Here is a 12,889-nt window from a genome sequence, read left to right as displayed (position 1 = left end):
AATCAAGAAAAGAAAAAATGCATCTAGTGTTACCTTACTTTTTGTGGAGAGACATGCAAATAGCGATGAGCAGTAAATAATTAGGTAAGACTAAAGCGATAACAAGACCGATGACAGGACATTCAAGGAATTTTGAACAGGCATTACATGAAAGGTTCACTCTCGCATTTCAAAGAGAATGGTGTATTATCTTCGTCGATGAATTGAGTAGATCTACTATTTGGTTAAGATATTGTGCTTACAGTGAACGATCCGTCGGCCTGTGACTGGGAGCCTGGGATACGGGGACGCCGGTGCTGGGGCTCGGCGCGGCAGCTACTCGGGGCAGGGGCGAGCGGCGCGAGTGGGGACCCGGGATGGCGGCGGGCGGCGGGCGGCGCGCGGCGCGAGCAGCTCCTCGGGGCAGGGGCGAGCGGCGGCACTGCTTCAACCTGCGGTCGCGTGATATCGGACGTCCAACAGGGATCCTACGATGCTCCCAGATTGGCTCGCCATGTGCTCCCAAGTCTATCTAGCTCGGCTCTCCTGCCTAAGGCTCGGCTCGGGCCACAGGAGAAGGAAACGCGCGATTGGGGCGAACAGGACCGGGAGTCCCCGCCGGCCGCCGCACGCCGGACTCTCGCCGCCGGATTCCTCGCCGCCCAGCCTCATCCCTCGTTCCCTGTCGCAGCCGCTCCATCTCCTCCACGAGGACCGCCGCGGTGGCCTGGCACGCACCCCGCCAGAGGCGGCGTCGCGGACAGCAGGCCGCCCAGTGGGCGCAGCCGCGTGGGCACCTCCGGCGGCTGCGCGGACGGCGGGGTGCCCAGTGCCAGCAGCAGCGTTGGCCCCCTACAGCAGAGGCGCGGCCGGCCGGCTGCCCAGCGCAAGCACGTATGGCCACCGGCGGCGCGGCAAGAGGGCGAGAACATTCAGATACTGTGATTGTGCAGTCTTCTGTATTTCCTTGCTACGCACCATGTTAGTAACATAGAATTTAGTCTCCATGTCAAACTTGGATGGATATCTGAAGTGATTCGCCGAATACTGTGCTGTTCTTTCAATATGTCGTCAGAATATTCAGTTTTCAGATAACTGTGGTTCTTTTCCTGCACGTAGCTGAATTTTAAAGTCTTGTCTGATCAAATGATTTGCAAACAATTTTTTATAATTTTGCTGAACAATCAGCCCAGCTGCTTGTTTGCAAAGCGAGCAACATTGGAAGGTTGTCTAAATGCCACTAATGCTAAATTCATGCAAGGTGGCTTTGATTAGCATTAATGTACCTGTTGTTTTGCCACTCACTCATGCGTTGGTTTTGTACTCATGACTTCGAAATATTAAAGAAACTGACGGCATTTTAGTCCACATGAATCGGGTGTCAAATGATGCAAAGATCAATTTCAGTATGAAACCTAAACATTTTTAGCAGATAACACCCCTGAAAAATGGCATATGCTAGTACAGTTGCAAAGACAGCAACAGGACGTTATTTTCTCATGTAGAAAAAAAGAATTTTGTTTTCCAACGAACCTGGCACTACCCCTGAAAATGATTGCAATTAAACGAGACCAATAATAAAGGAGACAATGGCTAACTTTAGTTTTGAGCATAGCACACTATCAAATAGGACACAAAAGCTGTACATACAAGGTAGCAAATGACAGCATGAAGGGGAAATCCTTTCACCAGGAAATCAAATGCAGGGCACTTATTTATGGTCGGACAGCATGCAAAGATAAAATCTGTAATTCCAGAAGGGTATACTTGAGGTAATTCCCACAAATGGGTACATGAAACCTGATCAACATCTCCCACCAGCTTATGTTCTGAATTCAGACATGTAGAATCCAGGAACGAACATCAGAGTTACAAGCCTGAACAAGAACCAAATAAACCAAACAAAATGATTGCCATTTGACACAAAAGAGTGAAATGAAAACTGTATGTCCATACAATTAGAAATCAGCAATAACATCATCTGTGTCATCTGTGATTGCCCCCTGCAAAATAAACAATGCAAAATAAACTTGGTCAAAAGTCGACCTGATTTCTAGCTCCCCATCCAGCCCAAACTCTGAACCTGGGAACGGAATGGACTCATCCATTCAGTTTCGTCAGAACCTTCCAATTTCAGCCTGATGCTCCAACTTGATCCTTATTTTAACCATTTAAATCTAATTTATTCTACTCAACCACCACTGTATCTTGTTAACCATATAACAAGGATTCCATTTTGCATATATAAACCCCTCTCCTACATGTAGATTCTTCCAAAAATTTCAGACTAAAGGTGACCATTTCACCCTGTTCTTAAAACTGAATTGGCAATTGCCATTCAGTATTGTCAGTTAAACTGACAGTGCCGAACTCAACTATGATCTTCCAGAAACTTAAAATTTTCTCTCCTTCCTGTCAAACCACTTGACCATGATAGTTCATATAGATTAAAGTTTACTCACACTCCCAAATCTCCCAAAGGTTACATAAGAAATCTTTTCTCAAAGACCAAGTTAGAAAATTGATCCTTCAACTTTGTCCGTCAGAGTTTCAGACTTTCATTTCTTAATCGTCAACTTCAATAATTTAATTGAGAGGCTTATAAGCTAGGATTGCTTCCAAACTTGGTGCCACTAAGTTTCAAATGCTTCAAACCGAACATCTCATATTCTGTTCAAACTTTTCCAAATTCAAAGATCCACATTTGACTTTTGGTCAACTTCCATCCAAATTGCAAGTGTTTCCCACGGCCTATGGAAAAATAGAGAAAAAAAAGAAAATCACCAAAAAGAAAAAAATAATATTACCATCACTAGTCACATTAGTACTATTATGAAGTTTCTTACACTACCTTGTATTTTTCTAGAATCATTGTTTTTTTGGCTCACAGATTTCTTTTCCATCCAGTTATCCTTGATTCAATTAGTTCCCCGCCAATTTTTTTGGCAGGATTAGTTTGCCGCATTTTTTTTAGCCCGTGACTGGTTTCCCACCAAAATTTCCCACCCCTACCGTGAACACAGCCCACCTCGCAACAATTTGACCCGCAAACTGGGCAGTTCAGTTATATCTCCCCTTCGACCCCCACCCTCCCTTCTACTCCCAGCTCGCCTCCATTTCCAGGATTCCTCCAAGATTATCCTCACTCAAACCTCCTCCATTCGGTAGTTTCAGTACAGGCACTGTCTCTTCCCGCGCTTCTGACCCTACTGCTCCAGATCGGCTCGATTTTGGTACATCTTGGTCTGGAATTAAGTAGGCGATTCATTGATTTTGGGAGTTACTTTGGTATCCTTGCACAATGCACCTTTAGTTGCCTTCTGAATCTAACATTGTTGATGATATCTGATTCTGAAATTATGGTCAGCATCACCTAATCTTATTTTGATACTAAATCTGAAGGACTTTTGCTGCCAATGTTTAGTGTATACTGATTATGATGGTGACATTGAATTGGAGATGCAACATGTGTCGTTTATTTTGGATGCCTACGGTTACAAATAGGCCACTCATTATTAAATAATTTAGGTCTGAATCATGGGATCTTGATTTTTTTTCCCAGTTAGCGAGCATTGCATTTTACCCACCTATAACTCAGTATATATCTCAAAAGGTACCAAGTGATTGAACCCTTGCTGACCATATATATTTTCTCTTGGTGCTCAATTTTAATAAGATTGTGCTGCCATGGCTGAGGATATTTGGACCCTAAATCTGGTATGCGAGGGGGCAGCTCCAGGACAGGAAAATGTACAAAGGGAAATGGACAGAGATGAGATATGCTTCTTCAACTTGATTGAGTTGATCGAGGAATATGGGTATACATCAATTGACTATCTATACTACAAGAAAAAAGATAATTTGGTTGCACTACAAGGGGATACAGATGTGATGAAAATGCTTGAAGAAAACGAGAGCAAGAAGAATGTTAGCTTGTTTGTGACAAGGCAGAGAATAGCCACCATAGCACCGACCAAGTCCAACAAAGAACCATCCAAATCTGCAGCGAATAAAGCTAAAGGTACCATGAAGTCACAATTCGCTCTTTTCTGTATATGTTTCAGCATCCAGGAAAATTTTATATATTGTCCGAATAGTAGTTATATCAATAAATCATCCAAGAGAAGTTACATCTCATCTGTTCATAGGCATTATATGACTCTGAATATGTTTCTACTTTTCCAACATCTGTTCATAGAGAAAAGTGGCAGAAAGAAAAAGCAGCAGCTGAATATAATTCAATCCAAAGAACAATATGCCAATGAGGCTGACCACCAGCTTGATGATGATGACGTCCAAGAAACACCAGGTACAGATTTGTTTGGAATACTAATCAAATATAGATGTATCTGGGAGTATTAATGTAACCCTGTTTTCAAAGGTGATGATAATAAAGTAACCAAGCGAAAGGGAACCGTTTTGGCGCATGTTTGGGATTTACCAGAGGAAAACCGAATATTAGTGAAATGTAACCAGCTTGGGCAACCTATTGGGAAAGAAGGTGGTCTATTAGGGCAATTTTTAGGCACTATATCACGAAACGGTGGTTATTGTCCTTTACATATCAAAGATTGGAGAAAGGTAAAGAATGATAATGCTGAAACCATATTTCAATGCATTCAGGTATGCTAAGTTTTTAAAGATATTATGATATGATGAGCTCCAAGTACAGTCACTACCAGCCAAATAATTAAATTTACTCAATACCTCTATGGCTCCGTTTGGATGCAGACATTGGAAGCCTTGGTATTGAATTGAGCTCAATACCAAATAAGACCAGCTTTGGTATTGGGCCGAATACCAAAGCTATTGTTTGGATGGAGATGAAATTGTAAGATGGAATTCGATGAGATAGCAAATACCAATTCGTGTTTGGATGTCCATACCGTCAAATTGAGAATTGGTACATCATTCTCCTCCGTGTGCAGCCGATGTGCCCCTTCCTGCTCCGCGCAGCCGTTGCCTCGAGCGCCCCATTCTCCTGTGTTGAAGAGGAGAGGACGCCGGCCATGGAGAGGGGAGCGGCGCGGCCATTGGAAGGGGAGCTGCACCCAGAGGGAGGGGTCCAGAGGAGGAGGAAGGGAGGTGGGCGACGCGGCTCTCCAGCGGAGAGCGAGGGAAGGTGGCGCGCGCAGCTATCCAGCGGAGAGGGAGGGGAGGAGGCGGCGCGGCTCTCCATGGAGGAGGCAGGGGAGGGTAGGGGTGGCACAGTTCGCCGGCGGAGGAGGCGGAAGAGAGGAGGGGTGGCACAGTTCGCCGGTGGAGGGGGAAAAGGAGGGGGTGGCGCGGTTCGCCGGCGGAGGAGGTCGGGGAGAGGAGGGGTGGCGCAATTCACCAGCGGAGGAGCGGAGGATGCAGGGGAGAGACGGCGTGGTTTGCCGGCGGAGAAGGCAGGGGAGAGGAGGGACAACGCGGTTCGCCGGTGGAGGAGGCAGGGGAGAGGAGGGGCGGCGCGATTCACCGGGGGAGGGGGAGGGGAGGGGCGGCGCGGGTGACAGGGGTCGGGCCGCCACCGCATCTGATGGAGGGAGCGAGGGAGTTGAGCCCGCGAGTGGGGAATCGCGGAAGAGACCGATTCAGCGCAAAACCGAGGGGAGTGGCTCGGTATTGAGATGAAGGGGATGCAGGTGCAGTGAATACCGCTTGGTATTGATGTCGAATTCCAATGCTAATTCCAGGACCAGCCAAACAACTGATATTGGATGAACTCAATGCCAATTCCGAATTCCAGGCTTCAATATCTACATCCAAACAATGCCTATCTGATTTTAGACCAAGTTCTTGTATCCACGCTCATGTGAGAAGTGGATACTGAAGTCAATCGGTAGAGATTGGAGAAAGTACAAGGCAACACTAAAAAGTAAGCTATATAATCAAAAGAAGAAAAGGACAGCTTTGTACAAGCTCTGTCCAGATGATATTGATGAAGATCAATGGAAAGCCCTAGTAAAATATTGGAAGTCAGCAGAAGGAAAGGTCAGTAATATGCATCAATATTTCTACCATTCTCTTTTGTTTAGAAACCCAAAGAATATCTATTAATTTGTTGTATGTACTATAGGCCCTTAGTGAGAGGAACAAATTAAGTCGTGAAATGAAGAAGACAACACATACAGCGGGTACAAAGAGTTATGCGCGTTGGTCCGAGGACTTGGTGAGCCCCTTTTTCCAATAAAGCTATTAGTTTGAGGCCTTCGTTTGAGAAAAATGTGTCATCTATTTTTTTCTCATCATTCTGGTATTGGAATTTTGTCTAGAGACAAGCTGATCCTGCAAAAAGGAAACCACATAGAGCAATGGTTTACTTAGCAATTCACAGGAAAATGGCGAAGGAAACAAATCAGCCTACGGTATGATATATACACACAATGAAGTGAATATCAGGTCTGTAAACATCCTGTTCTTACTTTACTTATCATTAGTTTTGTTCTTTTTCTATTATAGGTTCAGTTGGAAAATCTAATTGAAAAGCAACCAGAATTAGCACAGAATAGTGAGGGAAGAGTTGCATGGGAAGGAGATGCATTGCATCAAGTATTGGGAGAGGAGAAACCTGGACAAGTACATGGAATGGGATTGCTTCCAATTCCTAAACAAGTTTATGGCGGAACAACACGTCATTTCAAGGATATTAATATAGCTACACTGCATGGTTCATCATCTGATGTAGAGACTCATATGTTGGAGGAAATAAAGCAACTCAAGGAGCGTTCAAGAAGACAAGATAAAGTAATTGATGAACTTATAAACAAGAATATGCACCATGAAAGGGAAGAATCGACAAAGGTACAAATGTCTTTTACTGACACTATGCTTCAAAATTTATCTCAAATTTACTTTGTGAATTGGTTGATCATTTTCAGGATGACCATAACAAATTTCAGAATCAGGTAGTTTCTTCCAACAGAAAGGTACTTTTTTTTATTTTCATGTTTGAACATAAATGTATCTCTGGGCTATAATGTTGTTTTGAAATTGCAGAGAGTTCAATGTGCAGAACCACACAATGTAGATATTGTCTCTCAACAGAGGGATGAATTGGTAACTAAATATCACTCCTAATGCAAATACCTTTCATCTTTTCTACATACGTGTACATACATGAATTGGTGATCCAGTTGTGTAAAAAAATGGTTATCAAGTTGTTGCTTGTCACTTAGCAACACCTTGTTAGCAACAATCCTGTGCGTTCATGAAACTGTCCAGGTTTAGAGTCTAAGAGCTGAGTCTTTAGTAGCTGATTCCCAGCTGCTAGTTAGTGAGAATAATAGCCAAATCAAAGTAGTAATGGCTGTAGCTATTAGATGATTGTCCTAGGCTAAGTGTACTGCTGGGATCAAATAGGAGGAAAATAAGTCAGAAAAGGCAGCAAGCATTTGTAGCACCAAAACCAGTGTGTACGTGTGTGTTCTTTATGTGTGAGATCATGTGCTACATGTGAGCCTTCTTCGCTTTCACGCCTAGTATTAGCTGATTATATTTTGAAATTTTTATCTAGTGTCTTAAATTCATATGTGTTTTTGTTGGATCCAGTGTCAAGGTGATGCAAATCACATAGAGTTCTCAGATCAGGAAGCACATCCATCATCCCCACAATGCTCTACTAATGATTTTAGACAAAAAGAGGTATGCTATTCAGGCCAAATCATTTATATGTGTTATATTAGCTAGGCAATGTTACATCCATTCAATAATATTATTGCACTCCGTAACTTTATGTAAATATACAAATGTTCACTTTGATTTCAGGTTGGTGTGCGTACACATCCTTCAAGTGATGGTAGAATAAATAGGAAAAGAAAGGTACATAAGAATTACACTTCTTTATGAGTTATCCATGCAAAATATGTATCCAAAACTTGGCATGATTCTGTACCTAATATCAAATGATAAAGGACCAGCAAGGAGCACTCCAAGATAAACCTACAGGACAGAAGTGTTCCAAATATACACGACCTCAGAGAATTAAGGTAAACAAACATAATGTTCATTCTGATTGGATTATCTTTATCTTTACTCAACTAATGATTATTGATGACTACGTCAATTCAATTTAGGATGGAACCACAGTAATACTTAAGTCTGCGAGTTATCCAAATAAGGCAATTGTGGCTTATGCAACCATTTTGAGCTCTAATCCAAAAGCAAATGTTGGTGGAGTTGAGATAGGAAAGCAATTCTACAAAGTGCGTATCAATCATCCTATTATACAAGATGAGCCATTAGTAAGGCCCACAAGTGGATACAAGAAAATTGGTGATGCTCATGCCAAAGGAGCACCGATTGCTTGGCCTTTGATTTGTGTATGTTGCAACTAGCTTTCTACATATATAATTTCTCTCTGAAGCTTGTAATGATCATTTGTACAACACTCATTCTCTATGCAGGTTGAAATGATCAATGGATGAATATATGTACTTGGATATACACACACGCATGGACCGTGAAGACAAGAATTTCAAGAATATTGTTTATTTTTTGCATTTCATTTGCTGTAGCGCACATTTGTAAACATTTTCTCTTCTTAATCATATCATTGTGTAAATATACTTTACATTATGTGAACAAAGACTATGTTACATTCCTACAATCAATGCAACTTTCTGTTGCTACTGAAATTCATGATTTGAGTGATTGTGCAGTGTGTTATGTTCCCTCCAAAATATATATTTAGGCTATAGTTAGTTTGCATATGAATAATTGTTATTTAATTGAAATTTTAAATGTGTTACAATAGGTAAAGCATGTGTTACAAACCACGTGTTCCTAAAATTCCAAACGGTATCCTCATAGTGTGATACTAGCACAACGAAAAGTGTTACTACAGATAAAAAAATATGTTACAATACATAATTATTGTAACACTAACAAATGTTCCAATAGATAACAAATTATGTTACAAAGTAGTAACACTTTTCTAGATATAAAAGAACACATGTTTTGTGTTCCAATAGATCAGATAGTAGTAACATTGGATATTGTAACACTAATAGGATATGTTACTAGGAGATCTAGTAACACATTAATTGAGCTATAGTAACACAAGTCGGTGTTACTAAAACTCTGTTTCTGTAGTAGTGATTATGACTAGATCCATGTCTGTCCGTTGCTACGGGCAGCAAATATTTTATAATGTATAATATAGAGTATCATATAAGACAATAATTCAATGATATAGTTTCATTGTAATCACTACTACAGAACAGACCTTTGATCCAAGCCATTTGTCCCGGCTGCTTTTGGGCCCGGGACCAAAGGTGTCTTTTATCCCGGGTCCAACGGCTAGTCAGGCGAGCGGGGGTGGGGACAGGGGCCTTTGGTTCCGGTTGGAGGCACCAACCGGGATCAAAGGCCCACCCTTTTGTCTCAGTTGGTGGCTCCAACCGGGACAACGTCCCCTCGGCCCATTGGTCCCAGTTGGAGCCACCAACCGGGACAAAAGGGGGTCCTTTGGTCCGGGTTTGTGCCTCCAACCGGGACAAATGTCCTTGGCCCCCTTATCCCATTGCCCCTCCTCCCGCCCGAGCCATTCAGCTCACTTGTTCTTGCTGTTCTTGGGTCGGGCGAGGGGAGTTCTTGCTCATTTACTGACCACATTTGTGAAGATCTTTGATTCCCCCGTCCATCCATCAACGCTAAAGGTTTGGGGCTTGTTTCTCTCTTCTTTCATTGCTTGGGTAGCTCATTTCATGCTTTAGAAATAGAGAAAATGTGTAGTTCATTTCTTGCTCATTTAGATTGCATATGTAGGTGTGATTTACTTGTTTTAGTTGATCCAAAGGAGTGTAATATACTTGTTTTAGTTGATCAAAAGAGTTGATGTGATTTTACTCTTATTAATGGCTATATATTATAAATGAGTGTAGTATATTTTTTATTTTTAGATTGAGATGAGTATGCGGATAGTAGAAATTTTTAGAATGAGTGTAGACAGTTCATGTGGTTTACTTGTATATATGACCGTATTGTGGATAGTGTTGACAGCCATTATATCACATTTTGATTGTCAACTTCTCGGAAATAAATTGAATTTTTGTACCATGTTCCATATATATTTTATTTAATTCTAATAAGTTCCACAAGTTTTGGATGAGTTGTGCTTGCAGGAGTCCACTGCCCAAATATGGTCGAAATCAGAGAAAATCTTGGCCGCCCGGCACATTCCGTGCCAACCGGCCTGACACCTCCACATACATGGGTCCAATATTCTTATTGGAGCAATGTGACACATTCATAAGGTTCCAAAACAAGGCGAACATCTCATATCCTATCGGTAGACCCGGAAGGCACAAGGTTCAACCCAAAGGCTCACATGCCAATGCCAAGATCGTCAAATTGAGAAACCACCCATTCCAGAGGCAATGTGGAGTGTTTATGTGCAACATCGGCGAAACTAAGGGCCGAGGGGCTCTGGAGGCAGGCCGCCCGGCCCAAGAAGGAAGCATATGAGGAAACCACCTAAAGAACCGACGTCCAGGAGAGATCTGGAGCTGTCCACGGGAGGTCGGTGGCCAGATGGCACACCCCTAGGCTGGCCGGCCTAGGGAGGGCCGCTCAGCCCCACCTTGCAGAGACTCATCTCCCGGCTTCGCGTGGAAGTTAAGCACCGCCTCTACAGTTGCGTACATCGGGCGCTACCTAAATTACGGGCCCTTCTACCGACCTTGGAAGCCTATAAATAGCACTCTCCCCCTCACTTGTAGACACACACTCAAAGGAGCAATTCTCTCTTCTCAAGACTAGAGTAGGTTAGTAGTTGGGAGTTAGAGTCGAGTCGAGCTTGTCTCGGGGATCCGGAGTCATCATCGGAGCTCGGTATAAGCTCTTGTATCTTTTCCTTTGACTATTTTAATATAAGTAATCTTCTTTATTTACTTGAGTCGGCTTTACTTCCCGCAAGTTATTTATCTTTCCAAATACTAGTATATGTCTGACTCAGTGCTAGCTAGGAAGTGTGTTCCACCCCACGGCACCGCAGTAGTAGGCGGCAAGCGGTGATAGCCTTGTATGTCCCTCGTAGTCCACCACGTTCGGGTGTTTTCATAGAAGTAGTTGCCGAAGGACGTCGGGCTCCCCTCTCATCCCTGTCTGAGCCCTTCTCTTAGGCCACCGAAGTAAGCCCCTGGTTCCGACATCAAGATAGAAGCTTAGATTAGTTCTAGTGAGGCTAGATCAGTAGTTTAGAAGTGTTTCAGGAGTCCTTTCTCACTCGTTGTCTTCCCAGCTGCTACCTCTCTAAAGCATAGAATCTCCTGTGTGTCAAACGGTCATAGACTGGCCATTTATCCTACCCGTTATCTGGCTTACCCCTGCTGAATTAGTCGGTTGATAAACTCATTAAAGGTTGCCACTACAATTTATGATACACTTTACCATAGTGCTTCCCTGAGGATTTCATGATACCCCGGAATACTCCAAGGTGAAGTTCTACATCGGTGAATTCTGTGCGCTTGCAGAATACCTATTCAGATTGAGTATAAGAGACACCAACAAGTATTTCTGGCGCCGTTGCCGGGGAAGCAATTGGCTAAAGTTATCATATAATTGAATGAAAAACTTTACTGTTTTATCACCACATGGGATGCCTGCTCCAATGCATTCCTGACGAAATACTTCCCGGTGGGCAAGACCAACGCCCTCCGGAGCAAAATCTCTGGATTTCAGCAGCTGCCGGATGAAGCTATTCCGAAAGCTTGGGAGAGATTCCAAGAGTACATTGTAGCATGCCCCCACCACGGCATGGAAGAATGGCTGATCATACAGAGATTCTTCCATGGCCTGAACATGCCAGCCCAGAACCACATCGAATACAGAGATCCTTTCGCTCAGCGTCAACGCAGCAAAAGCACTGGTAGAGAAGATTGCTTCCAACCATAGTTGGAAAGGTGAAAGGCAGCAACAGCCCAGCAAGGGAATTCATCATATCGACAGTGTTGATATGCTTGCTGCCAAGATGGACCTTCTCATGAAGAAGCTGGAGTCTCCGTACCAGGAGGCCAACCAGGTTACGGATTCTCGCATGACATGCGAGACTTGTGGAGAAACTGGACACACGGGAAACTCTTTCCCGATTACTCTGGAGGAAGCTCACTTCGTTGGAGCGAACAACTCCAACAACTCTGGCTTCCGTCCTCAGCAGGGTTGGAATTCCAAGCCCAACCTCCTCTGCAGTCAACAGCAAGGTAAGAACTTTAATAACAATTTTCAAGCTACTCTAAAGGACCTAGTTTATGGCCAAAAATAGATTAATGATAACATTAGTAAGAAATTTCTTGCTAATGATAAAATCTTGGAATCTTTGGCCGGACAACTAGAGGGCATAAATTTTGTTATTAAAAACCAGTTGAGCTTCAATAAAATGATAGAAACTCAGGTTGCTACACTGGCCTCATCTTGTCCTAACAATAACTCGGGAAAACTTCCTAGGCAACCAGAAGTTTCTCCTAAGGAGAATGCTAGTGCGGTAACTACGCGGACAGGTAAGTCCATGCAAGAACCACCATATTCTAAAGATGCAGGATCTCAGCGGAAAGTCGTACCTGCCAGCAATACCTCTACTGCAGACGAAGATCAGGAGGAGGCCGAAAGAGTCCAACACAACTGCTGCCCAGGAGGAAACCGTGGAACCCCCCAGAACTTCACGGGAGTTTCATGACACTACTGCCTTATCGTTTCCGGAACGGATAAGGAAGCCGGTGGCCGACAAGCATATTGGCAAGTTCGTCGAGGTAATAAAGAAGTTATATGTCAATATACTACTTCTTTATGCTATTCAGGTCCCAACCTATGCCAAGTACATCAAGGATATACTTGGTAACAAGAGAAACTTGCCCACCACCGAGGTCGTGCAACTCACAGAGGAGTGTAGCGCAGCTATACTCAATCCTCTCCTGGAGAAGAAGAAAGATCC

At 43.3% G+C, this 12,889-nt stretch overlaps 1 protein-coding gene and 1 non-coding gene across 3 annotated transcripts; one reads left to right on the top strand and one right to left on the bottom strand.

Moving 5' to 3' along the window:
- Positions 1 to 3,316: 3,316 nt before the first annotated feature.
- On the top strand, positions 3,317 to 8,597 carry LOC120684412. 2 transcript variants are annotated; one of them, XM_039966279.1, is made up of 13 exons: positions 3,317 to 4,000; positions 4,178 to 4,288; positions 4,361 to 4,602; positions 5,752 to 5,955; positions 6,041 to 6,133; positions 6,237 to 6,329; positions 6,424 to 6,765; positions 6,843 to 6,890; positions 6,961 to 7,020; positions 7,513 to 7,605; positions 7,729 to 7,782; positions 7,881 to 8,282; positions 8,367 to 8,597. In XM_039966279.1, exons 1-12 carry the CDS (start codon positions 3,667 to 3,669, stop codon positions 8,034 to 8,036), a joined length of 1,830 nt encoding a protein of 609 aa, XP_039822213.1. In that variant the 5' UTR covers positions 3,317 to 3,666; the 3' UTR covers positions 8,037 to 8,282; positions 8,367 to 8,597. The 2 variants fall into 2 exon arrangements, with proteins under 2 accessions (XP_039822213.1, XP_039822212.1); XM_039966278.1 differs by having other exon boundaries at positions 3,318 to 4,000; positions 7,875 to 8,282.
- A 3,016-nt stretch (positions 8,598 to 11,613) lies between these two features.
- On the bottom strand, positions 11,614 to 11,720 carry LOC120687015. The gene has a single exon (XR_005680519.1). It is a non-coding gene; the product is annotated as a small nucleolar RNA R71 (small nucleolar RNA).
- Positions 11,721 to 12,889: the final 1,169 nt, after the last annotated feature.

This window comes from Panicum virgatum, chromosome 8N, assembly GCF_016808335.1.
Source record: "Panicum virgatum strain AP13 chromosome 8N, P.virgatum_v5, whole genome shotgun sequence".
NCBI classification, from domain to species: domain Eukaryota; kingdom Viridiplantae; phylum Streptophyta; class Magnoliopsida; order Poales; family Poaceae; genus Panicum; species Panicum virgatum.
The sequence above is the reverse complement of the archived record's forward strand: the minus strand, read 5'-3'. Positions and strand labels throughout refer to the sequence as shown.

Bases quoted from the DNA above. Each gene is read 5' to 3' on its own strand.
- LOC120684412 (XM_039966278.1), top strand. From the start codon at position 3,667: ATGGCTGAGGATATTTGGACCCTAAATCTGGTATGCGAGGGGGCAGCT. The intron at 6,766-6,842 runs GTACAAATGTCT...GATCATTTTCAG, and splicing joins AAAGGGAAGAATCGACAAAG to GATGACCATAACAAATTTCA. The intron at 6,891-6,960 runs GTACTTTTTTTT...TTGAAATTGCAG, and splicing joins TAGTTTCTTCCAACAGAAAG to AGAGTTCAATGTGCAGAACC.